Raw genomic sequence first — 24,920 nt, forward strand, 5'->3', positions numbered from 1 at the left:
TGGTAAATGGTAAATGGCGTATACTTATATAGCGCCTTTCTTCCTACAAGGACAAAGCGCTTCACAGTCACAGACCCATTCACCCAGTCACACACACATTTACACACACATTCATACACAGATGACTGGGTCCAGAGTTTCTCCGCTTAATTTACTCTTTAAAATACAGAGGTGTGGGATCAAAGGAGCTTAATAGATTTACCAAATTTACTAGTTTGCATTTTATTTTTCATTATTTTTTCCTAATGTTAAATAAGTAAAACTGGAGCTCCAGGAGGAAGGAGCAGTAAGTGTCGCAGTGGCATTTCGTGCGATGCTCTGGAGCTAACTGCAGTATGAAGAGGACTGATGAGACTGAGCAGACTGTTTTTCTAGACTGCTGGGATTGAGAGAGAGGTATGAATGACATTTAATTCAGTGGAAATGAGTGTGCAAAAGACGTGAATGGCTGGGGCAATGAATGGGAATAAGAGCAGAGGAATTTGGTGGGTGGAGCAGTAGGTGAAAGGGACTATGCTGAAGAAGGGCAGGATGAGAGAGATAACTGTGAAAAGGCATAATTGGCAAATGGGACGATAAAGAGCAGAGCATTGGGGCTGGATGAGAGCGTGTGGTGTGACGTAGACAGAACTTCCTACAAGTCTCGGATTTTTTTGCCTGCATTCTGCATCAGGCATTTCTGCTTCTGCATTTACTCTTACAACATACTTAATGAGAGAGCAAGAGGAAGAGGAAAAACTATCCAAAAGTACATCTATACACGCACAACCTAAAAACAAGAACAAGGCATGAACAGGAAGGAGGAGGATGAGGAACACTCATCCTCAAGTCCTCCACATTGTCTGTTGTCTGTGAAGGGGTCAGAGATGCATTTGCTGTCCTTGTGTTAAACCTGTGGCACAGGACCCCCCCCCCCCCCTCACAGCTGCCCCTCTCTAAAGGGTTATAAGGGTCATACAAAAGATGGCGTGATGTTGATCTCAGCTAGTGGAACAGTCTCTCATTCCCTTGTCTCTTTCTCACTTCCCCCTTAAGCTTGCTGCGTCACAGGAGCTGTCCAGTGCTGAACAGGACCACTTTTCTTTGTTGTGCCAGATATACTACATTGATTTCTTTATTCGTTTCGATGGTTTAAACCTTTCTGACCTCCCAACAACACCTCATTTCCTGGAAAGCATTTTCTTTGGGTTCAAACTCCTCAGTATCAAGAAAAAATGTTTTACTGTCACTTTAAGTCCTATTCCAACTATATTTTTTCTAGCATAAAATCGTTCCCGGTGTTCTTGTTATAATGATTGTGCAGTTTTTAGCTAAAATCAAAAAGCCTGTTTTGTTAAGTCATATTTGCTGCAGAGCAGCAGGAGATCATTAGAAATTTGTTTTTGGGTTGTGGATTGAACATTTTTTTCTTCTATGGAAGATTAGATTTTTTTACAACTTCTGGTGGTAGATGTTAGTTTGTTATTTGAGACACAGTGATAACTAGTATGTATGTATTAGGGTGAACGTATACTCTGTATATGACGAGTCTTTATAAACAAAGAATAAAACATCTGTTGGTTTTTCATGACTTTCGTGACTTTAATAATTTAACTGTTACAGTACTGCATTTTTGTGTGGTAAAATTGACTTGTGAAGTCATTTTAAAGCTAAAAGGGGACCAATTTTCTAACTACTATATTTCTACTACTTAGAAAGATGTAGCAGTTTTTAATATGTTCATCAGTATTTGTTGAGAACTCTGCATATTTTTATGTGTGTACTCCTTAAGCTATTTCAACCATAGCTGCTTAGAGGACCGTAAATAAGTACATTCTCAAGATTTGCTTTGTAATAACCAGCCTTTTAAGCTCCTATCCTTCTTCCTAGATGTTGGTGAATAAATGATTGAAGATTTTTTCCCTAAGCTTTCATACAGTCATTTATGTGTTTGACAAAAACAGAGTTACCAAGGTCAGCTGCTGTCTGGCTGTGTGACAGTCGATGAAAATCCGATTCAAATCTAAACAGTAATCCAGAGCAGTATGTGTGATCAAAGGGTGATGTCAATCCATTGTGCCCTTGTGGTGGGGTTAAAAGCCCTCTAAAGACATGGTATCTGAAGTCATGACCCGGTCTGCCCGACCATAGTTCCTTTAATGTTCCAGCAGACTAAAAAGCCTGTTATGAACTTAACGGACCTCTCATCTTTCCAAGTGGAATGATTTGCAGAATTCTTGACCAACAAAATGTTTTGCTCCAGGGTGTCCCCAGCCTTCGCCCACAAGTGGCCGAGATAGGCTCCAGCAGCCCTGTGACCCCGCAGGGGAACAAACTGTTTAGAACAGGGGTCGGTGACCTGTACCCTTCAAAGAGCCATTTGGATCAGTTTCCCACTCAGGTGAACGCACAGGGAGCCGCACCACTAGGTGCGTTAGAAATAATGTTTTTGCCGATATATCGTGATAGTTCATTTGGCAATACTTGTATTGATTCAAAATGCTGTCAGGATATTTATTTAATTATTTGTGTTCATTCATTTTATTCTTTATGATCCTGATGTTTCCTTTGATCTTTTGTCCATTTTCCACGACCTTAAATAGACTTTTCTGTCTGTCAAACACCCAGAGTTAAGAGAAGTGAGATGATGGAAACAAATTCACTTTGATGCAGATTCCTTTATATTTATTTATTTTTTCTTTAAATCCAGTAAACCCAATAAATTATATTAATGTATGGATGACAACTATTTTTTATTAGAGCAGCTGTTAGTTTGTTGCGGGTCTGGAATCATAAGCGATAAGTCTAAGCCCCGCCCCTGCCTCTCTAACCGTTCGTTGTTTTCCCTGCAGCCCCCCCCCCAGTGTGTTCTACACAGACAGCACAACATACGGTCATCGTAGCAGCGAGGTGACAGGATAGTAGGGGAGCCCTTACACAAATTTAATAAATTTTGCCCGGAAATGGGTGGTTTTAGTCTAGGGTTAGGGTTAGGGTTAGCGCCCCCAAAAAAGGGCTTTTTTGGGGGCGCTCGTGTCCTCTACGGGATCGCCACTGACTGTCTTTTTAGAAAACTTTCCATCCCATAACAGACTGGTCAGCGTTCACAGCTGCAGACACGCCCCCTCCACGCTTTCACGCTGCTCCCTTCCTCCTGCCGCTCCCACTACCTGACAGTGTTACAGACACCACGACAATCTTAGAACATGATAGTTATTTTACAAAACCACAGAGAGCCGCAGCACAGGCATGAAATAGCCGCTGGTTGCCGACCCCTGGTTTAGAAGAAGATGAATGAGGAATGATAATTTTGGAAATTACATTTCATTTTAATTTTATTTTTGAGGGACAGTGCATATTAAAAGTGCAGTGTGCCAGAATTAGCCCAGCAGCTATTTTTCATTTGTAGTCGCCGGACAGATTTTAAAATGTTCTACCTAAAAAACTAAAAGCACCAATTAAAAAAATCAATAATAAGGAAATGGAATGAAAACACAATTATAAGGCAATCAGATATACTACAAACTGATAAAGTCACTGATAAAGATGATGAAACATTAAAATGAATATAAAAAACACAAGGGTAATTGTCGCTGAGGTGTCCATTATCAGTGATTAACTGACAAGGCAGAAGCCTGAACGGTCCAACGCGTAAAAATCTGCCAATGGGGTACAAAAAATGGTCTTACCAAGAATTCTTATTTCATTAAAATAAATTCTAGTCAGTAAGACATGTTTTCTCAAACTAATATTATTTTAAAAACTTTTTTTGATAATATTGTTTTGACAGAACATAAGATCATTTTTCCTAAAACAAAAGTTGTTATACTTTAAGATTCAGTTTTTTCAGTGTAAAAAATCTACAATTTTAAAGAGTGTTTATCGTCTTATCGGGATATTTCAATGGCTTTTACCGTTTTTTGTGTTTTTTTACAATATTACTTAAACTAAGACGTTGGAATTCTGCAACACAAAACCAGGAGATTCGTAAAAATTTAAAAAGGAAACGGTTTCACAGGATGTTCATTAAGCATTAGTTGCCCTTAACAACTCAATTTATTATTGTTTTTTGTAAATTTATTGATGATTACCAGATAACAGTTTGCATTTACCAAGATACCAACACTTACATCCCCAACACAAAGGTACCAAGTCATCTTGGAACTCTTCTACTGTCTCCTCCCTCTTCAATCTCCCCACTTATGTCAGCCCACTGCTGTGCAACGTACTGGGGGAGAGATTAAGACCTGCAAAATGTGCCAGAGAGAGAGTGAGAGCATGACACTGAGAGGAACAAGTGCCCAGAGAGATGGGGAAAAAATGTGTAGCATGGGGGATGTCTACTGCCAAAGTGTGGTTACATCACTGCAGGTCAGCCCGGCAAAGTGTAATCATGATGGGAAAGAGATGAGGAGGGGAAGAGAGTCAGGAGAACTGAGGCTGCCCAGATGTCAAAAGATGAAGCAGTTCAAAAGCAAAGGATAGATATTTTCCAAAGCATGTTGAACACGTAGAAAGAAGACAACTTAGATGAAGGACAAGACGTGTAAAAAACTGCAAAAAGAAAACGGTTTCAACAACAGATGGACTTTTTTTCTTGCAAAAAAGATAATTAGATTTAGGATGTGCCAAATCAACTGCTTACAATGCGAGAAAAATTCATCTTGTCAGAACAAAAGTAAGGTATAATAATCATTTCCTCCATTTTACAGGGTGACCTTCAGCGTTTCTCCTCCCCTTTTCTATCTAATTCGTGTTATGTAACCTGGCCCACGGATTCCTAAGCAGAAGAGAGAACAGAGATAAAGAGAAAGAAAAGACGGTGTGCAAAGGATAAAGACAAAGAGACAAAGACTCAGAAACAGGCATTACAGAAAATAAGTGGAGGCAGGAGCTTGGCCAGAAATGAGCTGGCAGAGTGACATTTATATCGGACAATATTTCCCTTTTCTTTGGGGATGAAACGGACAAGAAATGAAGACCAGCTGAGTCCCAAATCAAAAAGTCTTAAAAACGTGGAGTGGAGGCTGAAGTATAAGCATTTTATTGATGAAAGTATTGAGGAGATACACCACCTCTGTGTGGGTGTGTATTTGTGTGTGTCCATCCCGTGTGTCAGATTTAATCTCCACAGGAACATGAGGTCTGGAAGGACTCCCATCAACAGGATTTGTGAAAATCTGCAGCTCAATTTTCTCCAGCCTAAAATTCTTCTGTTCTCCCTTCGTGTCAGCTCCTCTTCTGTACTCTTCATTAACTAAACACAAACACAAGGTCAGTGAGCTAAACTCCACCTTCTAGTTGGTGATGGTCCAATCATGACGTCGTTAGCACAATCAGGTACAGAAAACCAGAGGAATGAGGGCTTCTGAAGACCATGAGGTCCGCCGGGAGTATTAGGTATTTAAAGGGATGTTCCCAAGCTGGAAGCTTACATCTCTTCTTAGTATTTGTAAAATTGAGCAACACAGATGCGAAATAAATGAAGGGTTTACCACTATGAGTATCGGTATACATGCACAGATGTGAGTGTATATTTGAAGCAGAAGGAAGAAGCCTCCCGAATGTCTTCCTAAAATCCGGTATGGTTATTTACACAAATATTATCATTACAGCTCTGTTCATGTGATGAGCAGGTTCTCTGGTTTAAAAAAAGGTTACGATTGAAATTTGAGAATAACCAAAGTGAAGTTGGTGATAATGGAAACGCCGTTTTCCCTCTAAAATTACTGACACTATTGATAAAAGCGGACACTGAATCTCGGCAGACTGGAAGGGCTTTGAATTTCTGAAAGCAATGCTGTTGGGGACCACAAAGGCAACAAAAAGAAAGAAAAAAAACGAATTAATTGTCATTTTTTCAGCATGTTCTATAACAGGGGTGTCAAACTCCACATCAGCATAGCGGCTGTCCTTGAAGGGCCAGATATATATTACACATGTAACTAAACGTAATAAAAAATAAATGTAACTACTCCTTAATGAGTTAATCCTTAACTCATTATTTATTTACTATAACTTTATAAATATTTATATTATATTATATATTATATTTATATAAAATATTATATAATATAATATATTTTATTATATATATTTTAAAATATTTTTTTTTTTATCTTAGTTTTTAGGAATAAACATGCACAGAGAAAAAGAACAGACAAACAAAAAACTGCATTAAAGTGATCAATGAAACAAAAAACAATCTTATAAAGGAAGAGTTGCATTGCTTTGACTTAAAACCCTTGTAACTTGAATATTTGATATTTTAATATCCAAGTCATGTATATATCCCTTATTCTGTCATACGTTAAAAGTACTTTTTTCAAGAAAAAAATTAAAACAATACATCTTGTGGCAGCACAAAAGTCCTCTAATGAAAGGAGGGTCACATGAGCAACAGTGAATTTCATTTTGGAAAATAAAAGCCTTTAGTGGCGAGACACAGCTGGTGGTCGCTGGCTCTCCTGCTCATTAGCTCTCACACAGAAACACGACCACCGCCCGTTCATTCAGGAGTAGAAAGAATACATAACGACGTGTTTTTAAATAAATGTCCGACAAGGAAGAAGGTTACCATGGCAACAGGCAGAGAAATTGCCTCTGCAGTGGCGGTCTCTTGATGCTCCTGCAAGTTTTAGAAACGATCTAATTCTGTGGGAGTTCCCAGCTTTCCATTTAGCAGAGAGCTAAAGTGAACCCTCAACTGAATATAAATCTCATTGTCTTTACAAACCCAAAGATTTTCATCCTGTTCATTTATTCCTTGTATTTTAACGGTTTGGGGTTTTTTTTTAAATCGAGGGAGCATTTTAAGGTTCAGGCAAGGCGAGCAGAGGATTACTGACAGAAGCAGACCATCTGCTCGCTGATTCCCTGTACAGGGCAATATAGGCCGTGTGTAGACTTGCTTACTTGTCAAGATCCTATCAAGCTTCTTAATAAAATGCTAGAAGAATTTCAATAATCCAAACAAGAATTATCTGGGGTTTTTTAAATAGGTTTTTCTTCATCGCCTCATCAACTGTTTTTAGCACAAATCTGCCAAAAATCAACACCAGTTAAGAAATGTGTTTTGGAAAATGGACAAAAGAAAAGCCAAATTCGAATGATGTAATGATCGGGACTTGAATAGTTAAAAAAATGTGTATTATTCAAACGCCTGCTAAAAGTTTCTATCAATCCAACTACATTACAACATAAAGTAAAATGAGGTCAGCGCCATTTTCAAAGTTATCACATTTCACAGCTGGAAGACATCAGAGAAGTGTAAATGTCAGGCAGAAACGTAGCAAAGGTCAAAGAAAGATGTCTGCCTGGAGACACTGTCTTATTTCTTCTGTTCTGATGGGATTTGCTGAAGGGTGCAGGACAGAAAAATTAAATGGTGAAAGCTAGGATGTATTTATGATGTCAATGTTTTCTGTTACAACTGAGGCCATAATTCTGGGGGGTTTGTACTTTTGGATTATGTTTTTGTCTCTTGTTTTTTATATTTTCTGTTGGAGTGAGAGGTTTTCTGTTCTGTATTCCGTTCCTTTTCTTCTACCATCTTTGTTTGCAGATTAGTGGCTACTTGTCCAGACACCAAACTGGGCGAGGACCTCCAGGGCAGCCATTACATCCCATACCTGCATTCTCCTTGTATTTTTTTTTTTTTTTTTTATAACAAGTTGTTAATTCTGTAAATAAATTCCCCAGATAGTGAGAATTTTTGAGTCATTGGGACATTTAATTTGTTTTTCTTTTCTTCATACACACAACCCTGGACAAGGGGTGTAACGTTTCAAAAGTTTTACTTTTTGCCATCAAACGCTATTCGACAAACATTGTATTTAATGGATTGAATTTGTCGTGTGTAAGTATCCACTGTAAGTAAAAGTGCAATTGTGTTTTTATTGTTAGGAGTAATTGTAATGTCAAGACTATAGCAATCTTTGTTTTTTCTTTTCCAATCAATATATGACTTCATTTTCTTAAATAGGTTTAACATATATGATGTTTTTTATTTTTTTCCTTTAATGAAACCACTTTAATGAAAGCTAGTTTAAGAAAGCCTACAATTTTGGGACACCAGCAAATAAAAACGTAATTATTGGATTAGTTCATCACAAGTTAAGTTTAACATGTAGATTATAGTAAACTACTTTAATGTAAAATACTAAACTATAAACAAATTTAAAGGAAATAAACAATAATGACAGTTATTAAACCACATTGAGCACTATTGCTGTGGATTTTTACATTTTATGTACAGGGTTTTTGTTCCTGTCAATCAATCTGCCATCAGCTATTTTTTCTCATCCTGAACAATACCATGTTTGCAGGCGTGTGTTACACACGCAGACTATCTGACATATATATATTTTTCCGATCAGTGAGAAAACAGAAGAGTTTACTTTAGACACAAACCATACTCTAAACAAGGGAAGTGGTGGTCGTTTAGATCTCACATGTCTACAAGGGGAAATTTTCGGTCCCAAGAGACTTGATGTAACTGAGTTCAAAGTTTTTCTAACAAAATATTTGACATTGACTATGCAATACTTTAATACTCCCTCCTGCAAGATTTAATTAGCAGTGAAATTGGTTCAAATGTAACTAAAGTTCAGACTAAACAGTAAGAAAAAGTAGAAACTGCGCAGTATAATTTGAAATTTGCAAAGAAAATGGTAGAAACATATTTGTAATAAGCTGGACCAAGAGGAGTGGAGGATGTGCAGAGAAGATTCAGAGAAAAGTGGAGAACACAATGAATTAAAGTCGGTTCGGAGCTCCGCCCCCTTTGCCAAGTCAGCTGTGCAGCCCATCTGGTCCAGGTGCTCATCAGTTCATTTGTGTATTTGAGCTGGAGGGGCACGCAGACACAGAGGAGGTTGATTGTTTCATAGAGGATTTGATGAGAGGTTGTGTGTTGAGGTGTGAAGTAACGTGAGGTGAGGTGAAGTGTGTGGTTTTATTGTTCTTCTGGTGTTTGCCATTTTTGCGGTGACTGGTTTAAGGCAGACAGCAGGATTGGTCGTGTGAAAAAGACTAGTGTGTTTTGTCACTTGGTGACCTTTTGCACTTTTTCTGGGGCTGTAACAGTACTTTTGTCGAACTGGGATTATAGAAGTTTTGCGAGTTTTTAATAAATTATTTTTATTAAAAAAATAACAAATAAACCAAAAAAACCTGAGCGGTTGAGCGTGACTCTTACTAGGAAAGGCACAAATCAAGGGTTGAAGAGGCATGAAGGTTGACTTTAAGATGCTGAGCTGGAGATGAAGGAGCCGGAGCCTGCAGCATTACAAGCAGAATTATGTAAGAGGGCTGGGGACTGCCACACACAGAGAGCCAGCTAATAAAATAGCTATTGCACACATGTACTCAACAAGCACACAAACACAAGAGAAAAACCTTGAACTCAATAACTCTGATGAAATACGGATCTGACAGAGAATGTAGAAGTGAGTTCAATATAGATTCATGTGCAGGTTTGGTAAGATGTCACTGAGAACAGTTTATAAAGAACCGCTTTTCACACGCCATGGTGCAGAGATCGAGCAGTCCCGCCTTGTGTTGTGCACAAACGCATGAGCCAACACAGGAGACCCAATTCCAACAATTCCAGTGGACCAGAGTCAGCTGTCCACCTCCACTTAAAAGACAAAGGACATTTCTTCGAGGACAGTGAGGTACAGATCCTCTCCTTGAGAGAGGAGTCAAGGAAGCCATCTTTGTCAAAATAAAAAAATCCCTCACTGAATAGAGGGGCTGGACTCAGACACAACCTTTTATCTATTTACAATCCTGTTTTGAAACCACTGCCCATAATCAAAGACAGGACCCTGTTAGTGTGGTGTTTTGATCTCATATTTAAATAAACTTAAGGTTTACAGAAATGCAACCCAAGAGCCTTTTACATCAAATATAGCCACAGAGCCAAAAATGGAAAAAAAGTAAGTATATTTGTTTATTTTACACAGTTAAGCTCTTTAACATCATAGTGCAAGGCTCTAGAATATACAACAAAGTTGGTCTTACATGGGATCTTATTTCTTAGTGACTCAACCATTAAAAATTCTAGCTCGCACCACTGCGCCCAATGGTTATTAAAGAAAAAAAACTCACTGCAAATCTGAAAGTATCCCTGTGGTTCAACAACAGACACATATTAAACCCATATTGTGGTCTAAACCAATCAGAGAATCGGGTTTAAGATACATTCATTTACAAATCCTTTGGTCAGAGGGAGGTGAGTAGCTACACGACCAATAACAGAGTGGACGTAGTCTAAATTAATGAAAGCAGATTGAGAAATAGATTAACAACTTTTTTTGTTACAAATGTTTGAGCCTGTTCTGTAGGAAAATTTTAAAGACTTGATCTCACTGAATGTTTTTTCCTCTGGTTGCACAGTGGCATGGACTCTTATTAGTGGTGGTGCTTCAGTTAGAAACAATTCTGTCAGAGGAGGTTACCTGGAATCCTCTTGTGGTGGCGCAAAGGCAGTCGATGGCATGGCAGCCTAAACAATCTGTTGTATTTTTTAGCACGCTGACTGCAGTATGACCCAGATTATCCCTGCAACATTATGGGCCGTTATTGCTAAAGGGTGCAACGATACACTTTCTTCACAATTCGGTTATAACCTCGATTTTTGGGTCACGGTTCTGTTTTGGTTTGGTATGTGATTTATGTATTACAAAACAAGAACAAAAACTGTATTCAAATTTTATATATTTTTAAATTCATATTCTTATTTGCAAATAAGCAACCAACAATGAAAAAAACCTTTCAGATGGTTCAAAGCAATAAGCCTGGTATGATGAAATAAAAAAATAAATCTCTTCTTAAGTTTAGCACAGCAATGGTTTGACATGTTCAACGTAATTGTACATATATGTAAATAGAAATACGTGCATCATCAGATGTTGTAAAAAAGGGGCGGGATTAGACAAGATTTCTGTTCAAGCCATTTCTTTTTACCCACACTGTTTTGCTTTATCTGTCTGTTTTAAAATACTGTTTATTTTTTCATTTGTGTTTAAAATAAAGAAGCTGAAACTGAAGCTAAACATGTCAGTATGCAGTACTGACGCAACAATGTACTTTTCTCATGATTATGTTCAATAATGTTACATCAGGTTCCATTGTAAAAGCAAGATTTGCGGAATCTCTATAGGTCTCAGTGCGGAACAGCGACCCCACAGGCTATCAGTGGTACTGCCGCTTCACAAGCAGACAGCGGTTTGCTTCAACTGATGCAAGGACAAAATGAAGCTGTTTTTCTGTAAATGTGGTTGTTTTGTTTTTTTGTTTTGTTTTCAGTAATCATAAAACAGAGGGACTATTTATTTCACCCAAACAGTTTGAAGTGTCAACACAATTAAAGCTTAACAAAACTCCATATTCGGTCAATGGATTCAAATAGTTTCAGAATAATCTATTTTTTTCCCCGTCAAATAGATAATTTTTCTTTTTGCAAAAATGGAAATGGGTTCAGGTGAGAAAGATAGACAGCTTGTAATAACTAAACAACCAGTGTATAGTGGAGTTATATTTAATTTGGTAATGTTCATATTTTTGATGAAAGGACATTGAGAATAAAGACAGAAGACCACAAAGAAGCTAAGAATGCAGCCTGAAGGCTTGGAAAAATATATTTGCCTCAAATTCCATCAAAACAACAACAACTGTTTGTTTTAATGCAAATTTTAGTGCACTGAGTGGGAGATGAAAATAGAAAAAGGTAAATAAGACAAATTCAGATTTTGAAGAAGAAAACATAAAAAATCATTCTGAGGCAGTTGATTAAACTAAAATCTAGCTTTTTGCAGGTAATTTAGTAAACTGAATGGAAGCACTGGGAAGCAATCCTAAAATTCACTGTGGCTCAAAATGTCCAAGAGAGTCGTCATTTTCCTTGGCTCAGAAACAGCAAAGCATTTATTTTAAAGACTTTGGGAAGACGTTGGCTGACAATAGTTCATTTATGACTGGTTCTTCTACACTTTAATTTGAAACACTGAAAAGCTCAGTACATCTATCAAACACGTCATGCTTCGGTAAAAGCTCCCTCCGAGTTTCTCCTCTCCATTTCTGCAGCAAATGGACAGCAATTTAAGAAGAAGAAGTGACCCTAAAACTGTGGAGTGAAATTCAATTTGGCCGAAAATGTGGCTGCACCTAGTGGTGCAACCAGTGCAAAATGTTAGTGGATGACGTAAATGGAATAGACCAAAATGTAGGTTTTGAAATTAAAGCTCATTAAGAAAAACGAGTGTTAAGCTACCTTCATACTGGGGATTTGATGCGTGTTCAGCCCATGATGCTCACACTAGATAAGCAGGGAGGGGATTCTTCTTCTTCTCCTTTTCTACCATTAACTAGCCAGCCACCCACAATTGGAAGAGGCTTGGTGCAAAATGTTGAAGCGGTGCAAATCTCATGAATCTAGCTCCAGGCTTTTTCTTTCTCAACTCTCTTCCAATATATGTCAGGGAAAAAAATCGCAATTATCAAATTTGCCTTTCCATGATCAATTTTCAAAAGGACGCCATCCATACATCTCTACCAAATCCCTGATTGGTTAAAGTTCAACTTGCAACTGGTTTTTTGACTGTGGTCTTTTGACTGACCAAACATTTTAACATCCTCAACTTTCAAAACATCCAAATTGAGTAAATTCATTTCAATTAAGAATAATTGTCGTTTCATATTTTAAAAGGCCCGATTGTTGCCACTTTTTCACTGATCACTTGTCAGAAAAAGTAACACAAATACTTTTATATTTGTTGGAAACATTCATGCACCAGCAGCTGTACAATCAGACTCTGGTGATGGAAGTAAACGACTCTCCATGAGTAAAGATCGCTCACAGCAGCAGTGCGTCACTGGGTAACCAAATGCACTGGGACACCGATGACGCACACACAGCTCTACTACCAACCTGATAGGGCTTTCCCTGCTCAGAGCGATGTGATGACAGAGCAATGACGCCACTAAGGCTTACACACAGCACTCTGCTGACATGTAAGACAGAAAAAAACCTGCATTGTTTACTCGTTTCGGGAAATGGTGTAGTTGCAGCGATTAAAATCCTGTCAGCGATGATGGACAAGATGCTTTGAATGTAAGCAAGTAGAAACTCCTGCAAAAATAAAACAGCCCACTTAAATACTTTAAATTATTCCTACCAAGAGATAATCTGCACTTCAGTTTTTGGCATTATGGCAGATCTTTCCAGAAGCAGCAGCCGAAATGGTGGGTTTTCATCCAAAGGGTCAGAGAGACGAAAGAGAGAGGTGTTATCGCTGCACCACAGTGACTGTCACAGCAAAGGGAAGTCTCTTTCATGGTAGAGTGACGGCACTCAGATGACTCCTCTCCAAGGCTGACATGCCTTTGTGAAGGAGCGCAGCGGGCTTCAGGATGACACATCTGCTCTGGAGAGGAGGTTCAGACTGAACATGTGCCTCTCAGCAGCAGCTGCCTCTCTCTCTGCTGACGACGAGGAGGAGGTGGGAGGGAGACGTGTATGTGACCCTGAAAGGACTTGTGCACCTGAAACATTCATCCTGTTTGAAATAGGAACCAACATCTGACCAGGAGACGTCTCGTCTTTAAGTTAGAGGCTTTTATCAAACTGATGTGTAGCAGGTCTGAATGAGGGCTGCAGGACAGCTCAAAGCATTAAGCAGATAGTGTTAGACGTTTCTGTGCTTTTAAAGTCAAATAAAGACTGTTGTTTTGAAAATCTGTTTGTTTTGGGGGACATTTGGCTGTTTGAAAGGTACATTCAAGAACCAAATTTTGCTTGTTTTAAAATAACTTTAAACTAACTTGTTTTTTTTTTAAATTAAGTGTGGTTAAAAACGACTGAATCTATATCTTAGAAAATGTTTTCTTTAGAGGACTTTCACACAAGGTCATATAAAGGTCAGAAAACCTCATGGCTACTTTATGGTAGCTTCCTGGGAGCGAAGTTTACTTACTGAAGAGAGCTTTTTTTAGACAGAATGAAACCAATGTATAAGAGAGTAATGTTAGGTTGTGACTGGCTGTAAGCTAGCGGGAGAGAGTGTAAACAAAGAGATGATGGGAAATGAGGACAGGCTTATTCCGTGCCAACAGTCCCGCCCACAACTTGGAGGTGAATTTCTAATGAATTCCTGCCACTCTGCAGAAACTATGTCCTAGAAAACAACAAAGTTTTTTTTATTATTTAGGCTAAAAACGGCATTATCATAGTTAAAAGCAATGCAAACATGAAATCACACATCTTTAGGTCAACCATTTTCCTTTATCCAAAAACCACAGCCTGAAAACCTAAATCTTTCTTAAGAATATATTTCTGCACCGCATCCTTCAAGTCCGTAGAACGCAGTCGGACTCAGGTACGTAAAAAACTTCCAGTCTGGGCTTGAGTAACGCAAGACAAGCCTCTCTTATTCCTCCAGTAGGCCTTAAGAGTTGTAGAGGTGTGTAGTTATCTCTGCAGGTGGACGGCAGTAGTTATTGCACAGTACGACTTACAGTTCACTGAAAAGATTGTCCGTTAAAAGAAAACAACAACTTCCTCCTTTCCCAGTTTGTAACCACAAATACAAATAATCCCAGGTTGGAGAAAATTTGATAATAAGATGCCGTCTTCTAGTCTCAGAACAAAGAAACTCCCATTGCAGCAAAGCTAGCACACACTCTGTGTGCTCTGTTTATCAGGGCCAGGCCCATTGATCATACTTGCCTGGTTGCCCGGGTAACCCCATTATTATTCAAAGCACGGAGCACCAGCTTGCAGTGTTGTGTGTCTGTGTGCATGTGTTGCTTGTCAGCAGAGATTCCCCACTGGCTCGGAGGGAAGGCAGCAACCTTTCCAGCATCCTCCCTGATCCGCATGCCTAAGAGCTCGCCAGACCCAGCCGAACACACGGCAACACCTTAACGTCTGTAATTTTCCATTCAGCAGCTCAGTCAACAGCCCCGCACACCGCCTTCCTGCTGCCCATGGCTTCCATTCAGCCTCATCCCTCCACTTTCAACACTGCCGAGTTTCATTCAGCCAGCGACCCTGTCTGTTCTCACCCTCTCATTGTTCATTCACATTCTGCGGCTGCGAGGCTCATTCATAAACACAACCACTCCTTACAGCAGCAAAAAGTAAGGAGGCAGGCGGAGGAGAGGAGGGAAGGGCTGATTGGAGGAAGGGTTGCCCCTACTGACTTACTGACTGCTGCATGGTGAGGGCTCCCTGAACACGGAAAACAGCCAATGCAGATGAAGAGTGGGGGGGGTCTATATGCCTAAAGCGCTTCCCATCTCTTCTTTCTTCCATTCATTCATTCAAAACGTGCTTCATTGATGCACCATCCCTCTTCTGCTGCAGTCTTATACCGGCTGATCTCTTCAATGCACTACAGGACAGTGAAGGTGTAAACACCAGTGTGTGTGTGTGTGTGTGTGTGTGTGTGTGTGTGTGTGTGTGTGTAGCCGAGGCCAGAGGACACTGCAGACAAAACAACCTTTTCCTTTTGTTTGTTGTGCAGCTTTATTGATTACTGCATAACATTTCATCATCAATGCTCATTCATAACAAAGCAAATCTCCCCACATTACCAATGGAGGTACATGATACGGGTCCTTGGTCCCATCAAAGTTTACCACAAGCTTTTGAAACCAACAAATTCAGCACTAAAAAGGGTCACTTCAACACACAAACCAAAAATATTGCGTATCTGGGGTGATGTAAGACTTTCTGATCATAAACGTCTAATGTTCAGCCGTCACAGGAAGAATGAAACAGCTAAATCAAGAAGGAAGGGCAAGCAATTTCCTCCAAGGACATCCGCGCCTACGACTGTCAGCAGGAAACATTACAAAAGAAATGCAATGGCAGCAAGAAGAACAGGAAGAAAAAAAAGCTGGTGGACAAACTTTTGAGCAAACGCATCAACAAACTCATCTGACAGCTGCTAACACTCTCACTTAGGGCTGCACGATATGAGGAAAACTCGCAATATGTGATATTAGTGATCAACACTGCAATAATTAAATGAACAAATAGCAAAAACAACAAAAACATTTCCATTTCACTGCAAACGTTTAATTTAAATAAGAGTCAAAATACCTTAAATTATTCTCCAAATGACCCTCGTCTAATTAGGGGGCAAAATCTAACATAAAAGCTCCATCCGATAGGTCAACAACCCGAAGGGCTCCATCTGATTGGTTAAATGCGTACAGGGATTTATTATATTCATTAAAGAGTTCAAGTTGCCATAAGATTTTTTTTAGCACATTTAAGGTTTACCATTTATCGTGATTTTTGCTAACTTTTGCGATATGGAAATTGCACAGCTTGAAATCGCGATAACGATAAATTTGCGATTAATTGTGCAGGCCTACTCTCACTCTATACAAAGATGTCTGTGTTCTTGTAACTTTCCATACTATCACCAATATGTATGTCTGCAGGCATCTGTTCAGCAACACTTCTGTAACTAAGAATGAAATCCTTATTTTTATATAAAAAACACTGTAGCAGCACAACGTAAGTGCTTGTAAGATGCCCACACAAACTACAATCGGTCTTATTTCCTAACATTTAACAGACAAGCTGCTGAACAGACTCGTATCACTTGAACAGCATTAACAGGTGCAGTGCACAGGGTTTGGGGGAAGTTGAAAAAAATGCAAAAACGACGTGCCTGCATCCCTCCTACTTCACATTACTTACTCTTAAGTGTTGTTTAAAGGTCATGCCCATGCCAAGAAATATGCATGAACATTTTTACTCTTCAGGTGGTCTGCAGCCGAGGTGGTCTGCAGCCTTGATGTTCCCTTTGGACCACCTGGGTGCCCTGCACGGGTATGCCCATTTTTCGCCTGCAGACAGCCCGTATCCACCCCTTAGGGCAGTTATGACTAAGGCATGATGCTGCAGACTCATATGGGGACCAGAACACATGCACAAAAAGCAGCATACTGGTAAAAGAAAGGGCTAAATAGGAGAAAAATGCATACAACTATCAGCATGTTTTCAAAAAATGGCTTTCAATACTTTAAACAAGTTTTCAGTTAACAACTAGAATCAAAAACCGAAAACTCTAAAGAAATAAGACAGACAACCCAAAGAGGATGTTCAATTTTTTAATGAGCTGACGCTCAACTTAACATCTTGCCAACTGTTGAATGGACTCTCCCGGAAAAAAAAGTGGAGCTCCCTCAGCTCCCAGGCCTGATGTAAACACCTCTCCTCTACCTAAATATAGCTGTAAAGGCTCTGGGATTACAGGCGGATGCGTCTGAAACCAAATACTAACAAAGAGACATTGGGGAGGGCAAACGGGGCAGTGAGCGAGGAAGGGGAGAGGACAAAAACAAGAATCTGAGAGGACGCTTAAGAAATGATTACAGATGAAAAGACAAACAGGAATGTTAAAGAAAAAAAGAAGAGTAAAGTTTAAAAACAAGGTTTAACTTGATGTTACTGGTTGAACTAACATGATTGTCAGCTTAAAACTCTAATAAAACAGGAATTCTAGCACCAAAATATCAGTAAATATAGACCTGGAGCTACAAACATGGATCTTGGTCTGACAGCAAAGACTGTCGGTGTTTCCGGTATAATAAGAACACAGGTACTATCCGGATACATATCATGTGCGCACACTGCAAGATAAGAAGAACCATTACATCATCCTCTCTCTCCTGGGGGAAGTAGTCAGGAGCCCTGACCGCTGGAGATGCGGGGTCATTACATCACCGGTGGCGGCCTGAGGCAGGCCATAAAACAAAGGAGTGGGGGCTTTGTGGCGTATAGGAACTGGGCCACAATGTGAGAGCTGATCATTGCTAATGCTTGATGTTGCCGAACTGGTCAGACGGAAGGTCAGGTAGTGCGTGACGCAATACTGTGACACACATGCCTCCAGGGCTGCAGAAGAACATGCAGCTGGAGCTGCAGGTAATGAAAACAATGAGGAACATTAAATCATAAATTTGATATTAGTAACATTTCAGGGAGGTTTTTGTGCTTCTCATAGACAGGATTGTCATGATTTCATATCTCATATTTTGGTCCTAATTTAAAATAATCTTTTAGTTCAAAGATCTAAGTTCTGAACAGTGTAGAGCTATTATCAATAATCTGGATACTTAGTCTTTATAGTAGAGCGAATAAGTATTTGCCAATCACAGATTCTTCAAGTTGTCTTACTTAAAAAGATGAGTTTGGTCTATAATGTTCATCATAGATACACTTCCAGTATAAGAGAATGAATGGAATAAATAATCCAAAATTAAACATTTCTTTGATTTTTACATCACATATTTGTATAATGGTGCAAATACAAGCATGTAGCTCCAACAAACAAGCAAGAACTCTGTCCTTCACAGAGCTGTCACTTCATCAAGAAGCTCTTCTATCCTCCACTTGTTACCGGTTTTAATGGCTCATGTTTTAACTGGTTGTATAAAGAACACCTCAAACAGTAAGGCTGCAACCTCTCCACCATCACCAAAACTAAAGACCTGAGCAAGACTAGGATGAACCAATCTACCAAATATTAGAAAATGAAAGAAATACAAAATCACTGACAATCTTTCTCCACCTGGACCTCCATGCAAGATCTCACCTGGTGGGGTACAAATGATCTTGAGAACAGGGAGGAAACGTCCCAGAACTACATATGGGAACTGATCAATGACACGAGGAGAGCTGGGACCCCAGTAACAAAGGTCACTATAGTAACACAGGACATAATCATGGATCTAAATCCTGTAATGCTCCAAAGGTCGTCCTGCTAAAGCCCGCACATGTCCAGACCCGTATGAAGTTCTCCAGAGACCATCTGGATGAGCCACAGGAGGACTGGGAGAACGACATGTGGTCAGATGAGACCAAAATGAAACTCCTTGGCATGAACTTGCCGTGTTTGGAGAGCAAAAATGTGAACCCAAGAACACCATACCTACTGTGATGCGTGGGGGGGGGGGGGGGGGGGGACATCACGCTTTGAGGCTGCTTTCTGCAAAGGGATCTTCCAGCATGACAATGATCCCAAACACATCGTGCAAGGTTCTGGAGTGACCTAACCAGTCTCTGGGCCTCAGTCCAATAGAGAATCTGAGGAGGGAGTTGAAAGTATTTTGTTGCCCAGCAACAGCCCCAAAAACATCACAGCTCTTGAGAAGATGCAACACAGTGCAAAACTGCTCAAGACCTAAAGGAAACATTTGACCTCAGCCACTGACAACCAGGTATGGACATGAACTTTTGTTAGTGACCAAACACTTATTTTTTGATTTGTTTACATTCCGTCTCTCACACAGCAAATCTACGGTGAACATTACAAACCAAACTCATCCTGTTTATGTAGCAAACAGAGGGAATTGGAGTAAAGCCCTACAGCAAACCAGAAGACACTCGAGACTGAGAGGGAGGCAACAACAACTTGATCTGGATGCAGTAAAACATTCGATAATTCTCCCCATCCAAGGATCCCCCACCCGCTTGCTCTCTCTCTCCACTGTACAGAATTGTCTAGTAAAATCGACCTCCGTCTCAGTCACCGGAGTGACCCTAACATAATTGTTTTTGCCTCCATCCACCTCTTTCTGCGATGAACTCATGAAACACAAAGAAAACTTAATGATTTGTCTCTTCAGGCCGTATTCATGTGTGATTTCACAGACAGCCGTCATTCAGATGTTTCACATTTGAAAAATTAGCCTACTGAATGGAGTTTTGAGCTTTGTCTGCCTTCATCTGTTTGATATGCAAGTTTGGTTTTTGACTTTCCCTATCGCATTCCGCAAAACTGCCCTTCTTTGAATGCGAGTTGTTCAAAAGCACAACCTGGTCAAGAGAGGCACAAATTCTTCATTTGCCACATGTGAAGTGAGATCTGTGAAGCAACAAATTAGCTTTCCCCTCCGTTTAAAGCTGCTGTCTCTGGTGCAGCTGGGTGCAGTGTAATGCAGGGTGAGAGCGACAGAAGACGCTGTTTGTGTCAGAGTCTGCGAGCCCATTTACGCCTCTGCTGAAGGTGTGCTTGTGACGCACTAGAAAAATGAGACTCCAGATTAACTGAGTTCAGCAATTAATCTTGAGATGGAAAGCTGCAAAACACTAGTTTAACCTGCAAAGTGCAAGCACAACGGGTACATTTGAAGAATTTTCAGTCAGAACTGTCAATACTTTGAGCAGAAGAGTCGTAAAATAAGAACACTATATGATAAACTTAAATGTTTTAGCAAATGCAGACAACATGCTTACTTCAGAAAGAAAGAGTACAGCATCAAACCTTTAAAGCAGAAAAAGATACTTATCATAATTTCAGCATATTTTGCATCTTCAGATAATAAAAAAAACAGCCTCTTTATCAACCTATAATTAACCAAAATCTGCCAAACAACACTGCAGTGTTTGCCTTCAATATCAGGAGTAAATAAATATTTAAAAAATAAATAGATGGCAGAGTAAGAAAATAATAACCAGTGTCGGTCAAACAGCCGTTCCAATAAAAATGGACTCCACTTCAAGTTTGGGCAGCTATTAACATCGAGTTCATGGATGAGATGACTGTGAAACCAGTTTGACAAAGCAACAAATCCCTGAAGATTTTTTAGGATAAGGCTGCTGCTGTCAGTGCAAGGAAACAGTTCATCTGCAACACAACAGTGACACCTTGTGGCCATTTGAAAAAGTGTCGTCTCTGAGTCTTTTTGAAAGGCAAAAACATTTCTATGATCCATTATGATACTAAAAAAAGACAACAATTTTCCCACTAGGGTCTTAACAAAGTAGAACACCACAAAGAATGACAGGTTGTAGTTTATATTAAAGTTGGACTTAAATGTCAAGTTAGCCTTATATTTGCCTATAAAACCACATTTAGCAGCAATTAAAGATTTTTGAAATGTGAAATTTGAAGGTGCTATTATTGAATCTGAAAAACCATTATTTTAGAAAATTTTAAATAATTGTTATAATGAAGTAATTATAAAGTTACAGTTTTGTGAATGATAGTATTTCAAACAAAATCTTCGCAATAAGTATAATGACACATAAGTCAAAAATGAAAATCTAACTTTAAAAAGATGACAGTTGAAGTGACAAATGGTGGCAGATTTTTCTTTCCATTAGCAGCAGATAGAAATGAAAGAAAAAGAAAGGCCAAAAAAAGCTCTGTCATGTGACAGACAAATGATGTCAGGTGAAATGTTTTTATGACTACCGTACATCAATGTTACACAAACGTTACACAGCTCAACAGTGGTTATAAACATTTGTACAGTGTATTTTTTATACACTCTGCATGTAAAAACAAAATAACATGTAAAAGAGAAAATACTAACCCAGCATCAGAATGGAATCTTCCTTCTTGACAACTTTTTCCAGAAGGTGCTGGAATTTGGAAAAGCTTCCCAACCAGTCGTAGCTCTGCTCCGTTTTGTATCTCTCATCCCAATAGACAACATCGTTGTATTGTGAATTTTTATCTGGGAGGTATTCCATGTTCTCTGCATTGGGACAACATGGCATACAAAAAAGAAATAAGAAACAATAAAGAAAAAAAATCTGTTTTTTATCTATATTTTCACTACTAATACCGAAACCCAACTGAGTGAGAGATAGATGTGGATTTTGGTGAGAAATTTTACGATTTACTATGTTTTCTAAGTAAAACTCTTTAAATTAAAGATGATTTGGCTCATGCATATAGTTATTATAGCAATAAATATATTTAAAATGTTATGGTCATTCTGAAAGATCTTTAATTGTGTTTCAATATAGCTTTAGGTGGTTTATTAAATAATAATATTCCATTTTTTTGTATACATTTCACGTAGAAAATTGAATAAAATTGTATTACTGTCCTCTATATTTAGTCTGTATTTTAGACAAATTCATGTTCATCCTGCCTCTTTTCCAAACACAAAATGTTTTTGTGGGTTTGATTTAGCCACTTGGTTCATAGCATTGGTTTAAAGACTATTGGGTTTTTCTTCCTGCTCCAAATAATCTAGTAAAATTAAATCAATAAATGCATGCAGTTCAAATAAGACCACATGTTTTGAAATATGTATACTTACAGTTTCTAGATGTTATCACATATGTTATAACAGTGTAAATCTGATTGTTTCTCTAACAGGGAAACTATAGCGCTTAAAACCATATTTTGGAAAAACAAAAATCCTTTTGAGTACAATTGACTTGTGTCTTTACTGCAACTTCATCAAATCCCTCAAGTCACGTTTGATTTTTATGTTGCAGTGTCTATTCCTTCGCAATAAAACCATGAACACCTTTGTTTGTTTTCCATCATATCTTAATTTCCAAATTTTTCAAAAGAATCCATCGAAATATACATTTTTAATTTAAATTAGCTTAAATTCATTTGCCTTTTTGCAAAGAAAATGCCATTTTTACATTTTCTTTGTTTTATTGCAGGAAAACATTTTTTGATATTTTTATTTATATAGAAAATGTGCCTAGTTGAATGCATTCATTTTCTGACGCCCCTGAACGCTCCTCAAAATAGACGCAGTACGCATGCGTACTAGAAAATAACAATTACATTTAAACACATGATTTTCTGAGTCTAACGTTGACGACTGTCACTTCTTTTACTATTTTCTAGGTTATAACTTGGCTTTACTCACGTTGTGTTCACCAGCACCGTGTAAACTTCAGTTTACCGAAGACCAAATGAATCGAATTCTGTCCACGTGTTAAAACTCAGATTCTTCACCAGCAGTTTAAATAAAATGTTCATACACCAACGGAAACTTTGACTAAAAACGTAAACATGAAATTGCAGGTCAACCAAGAGTTTCTATGCATTTAGTAAAAATAATAAGGCATTTTCCTGCTTTCTCTTACAAGTTAACGCATGGAGGAAAGAAGGCGGAACCACAGCAACATGTGTGTGTTTCGTAGTCATGCGGCGTTCAAGTACTCCTTGAAATTTTAAATTATCACACGGATTTTTTAAAAATCCTTTTTGATTATTAGAATTACTTTGTTTAAAGTAAATTAATTTAAAATTAAATACAAAGGGGGGAGGGGGTTGAAATAATATGTGAAATTTCATATTATGAAATAAATATTTTGTTTTGAAAGGAAAAGGCAGAACATATACACTCTTTTTCTTTTTAAATACCAAACACTTATGCGTACATAATATTATGCCGTAAGTTATGGGCTGCTTACAAACACTATTTACACTTTTCTATAAAACTTAGTTCTTTTTCGAATTGTAAAACTACATTATTAATTATGAATACACTGATTTTGGGTGCAAATGTGACCACCAGACATGTTATATTTACATATTGGAGTGTTAAATACATAGTCATTTATCTAATAAATGAATAAACGTATTTAGTAAAACATAAATAGAAAATTACACTAATGATTGTTGACAAAGTAGAATATATAAAAATACTATTATTTTATATTTAATCAATACAAGCATTGTGTAATAATGTATTGATCTAGTCTTCTTTTTATTATCCTTTTTATATTTATAGTAATCTTTATGGCGACAAAATAAAGTCACACAATGTAGAGGTCAACTTTAAAGTGAAGCACACTAACTATTTTAGTAAGAAACCAGCCCGTTTATGGAAGCAATTCTGTCAAACAGTTATGTGACAGTGAATACAGGAATTAAAGAAGTTATTTCAAATTATTATTTTTCTTGATCTTATGTCATCAACCTCACAAAGAGATGGATGTACATTTATATGTTTAAATAAAAATCAACAAATATAAGCAACAATATAAAATATAAATATAAAACCTAACCCAAAAATAATTGAATATATTTTTTTTCATACAAATTCACAAGTTGTTGCAAAATATAAATCTGAATGTGACTTATGTCATTTTTTACCTTTGTCTTCAGGTTCAAAGGTTGTTCTACATGATGTTTATAGTAATCAAGTGTTTTTCTTCCTACTACTGTTGTTTTACATAGTGATATAAATATAAATTTGAATATTAACTGTTCATTTTTTTACATTGCTGGACAAGTTAAAAATATATATGCTATGATATGATATTACCAATTCTAAGTGAAACAATATCTGCTCTAAATGGACACAAAGTGGAATGCATGGTCTTTTAAAAAAACGTTTTGTGCCTAAGTAAACCAAAATTTAGATCAGATGTGCACTTCAAACATTTTCCCACCCATTAAATAGGTACAACAATAAGATTTAAAAAAAAAAAGTTTTTGTCAAAAGAAGTTTGACAAAACAAACTTAACCTCTAAAAAAAATTACTTCTTTAGTTCTATTTTTTTCCTCAGTAGACCTACAGCCTGTAAAGTGGCTCCCTTGTTTTTCCAAAAGCTCAATGATCTGGGGTTACCTTTATGTTTTATTTCTCATTTCTTAATACTCTCACAGCTTGCTCTGTATGTAGTTGGTGCTGAAAAAAACCTTACTGTTGTTTTATGAGAAGCCATCAAGCTTTAAAGCAAAACAGAGGGAAAACAAACAGCCATGTTTGCTCTGATTCACTAAAAACATTTGCTTGGATGTCAGTTTATTTATCAGGGCAGTAAACTCAAAAATACTCTTTTTGGTCGAAATATAAAGGGATATTACTTTTTTTCTTGTTCTTTTTTTTATTCTTTAGTAAAAGACACCCAGACTAAACTAATACAGTGTTTTCCTTTTGAAAAGCACACCAACCTTCCAAAGGTAATGGCATATGTTTCCCTACAGATGGTGGTACTTTTCTGTTCTGAAAGGTTTTAAAGCAAGTTGTGTATTTAGTTATCTCCTGTTACCAGAGGTTTACCAAAAAGCCAATCAAGGTAGTCTCTTTTTTAAATAAATTATTACCAAAACACTGAGTAATTACTGTTTTAATTTGAAATTTAATGAAAATCCTCTCAAAGCTATATATGAAGGTTCAGTCATTGGATCAGACCTATAAA

General features: G+C 37.9%; 1 protein-coding gene across 2 annotated transcripts in view; it reads right to left on the reverse strand.

The window, feature by feature from the left end:
• Positions 1-22,922, reverse strand: part of ece2a (endothelin converting enzyme 2a) — a 76,859-nt gene extending 53,937 nt beyond the window's left edge. The window contains exons 1-3 of one of the 2 annotated variants that reach the window (XM_011486773.4): positions 22,853-22,922; positions 22,633-22,764; positions 21,325-21,489 (exon numbers count right to left, since the gene is read on the reverse strand). In XM_011486773.4, the coding sequence (XP_011485075.1) occupies positions 21,325-21,484 (160 nt within the window). In that variant the 5' untranslated portion in view covers positions 21,485-21,489; positions 22,633-22,764; positions 22,853-22,922. Of the gene's footprint in view, positions 1-21,324; positions 21,490-22,632 lie in introns of both variants that reach the window. The other variant, XM_004079329.5, reaches the window with a different exon arrangement.
• Positions 22,923-24,920: the final 1,998 nt, after the last annotated feature.

This window comes from Oryzias latipes, chromosome 17 (assembly GCF_053564925.1).
Source record: "Oryzias latipes strain Hd-rR chromosome 17, Olatipes_Hd-rR_3.1".
Taxonomy (NCBI): domain Eukaryota; kingdom Metazoa; phylum Chordata; class Actinopteri; order Beloniformes; family Adrianichthyidae; genus Oryzias; species Oryzias latipes.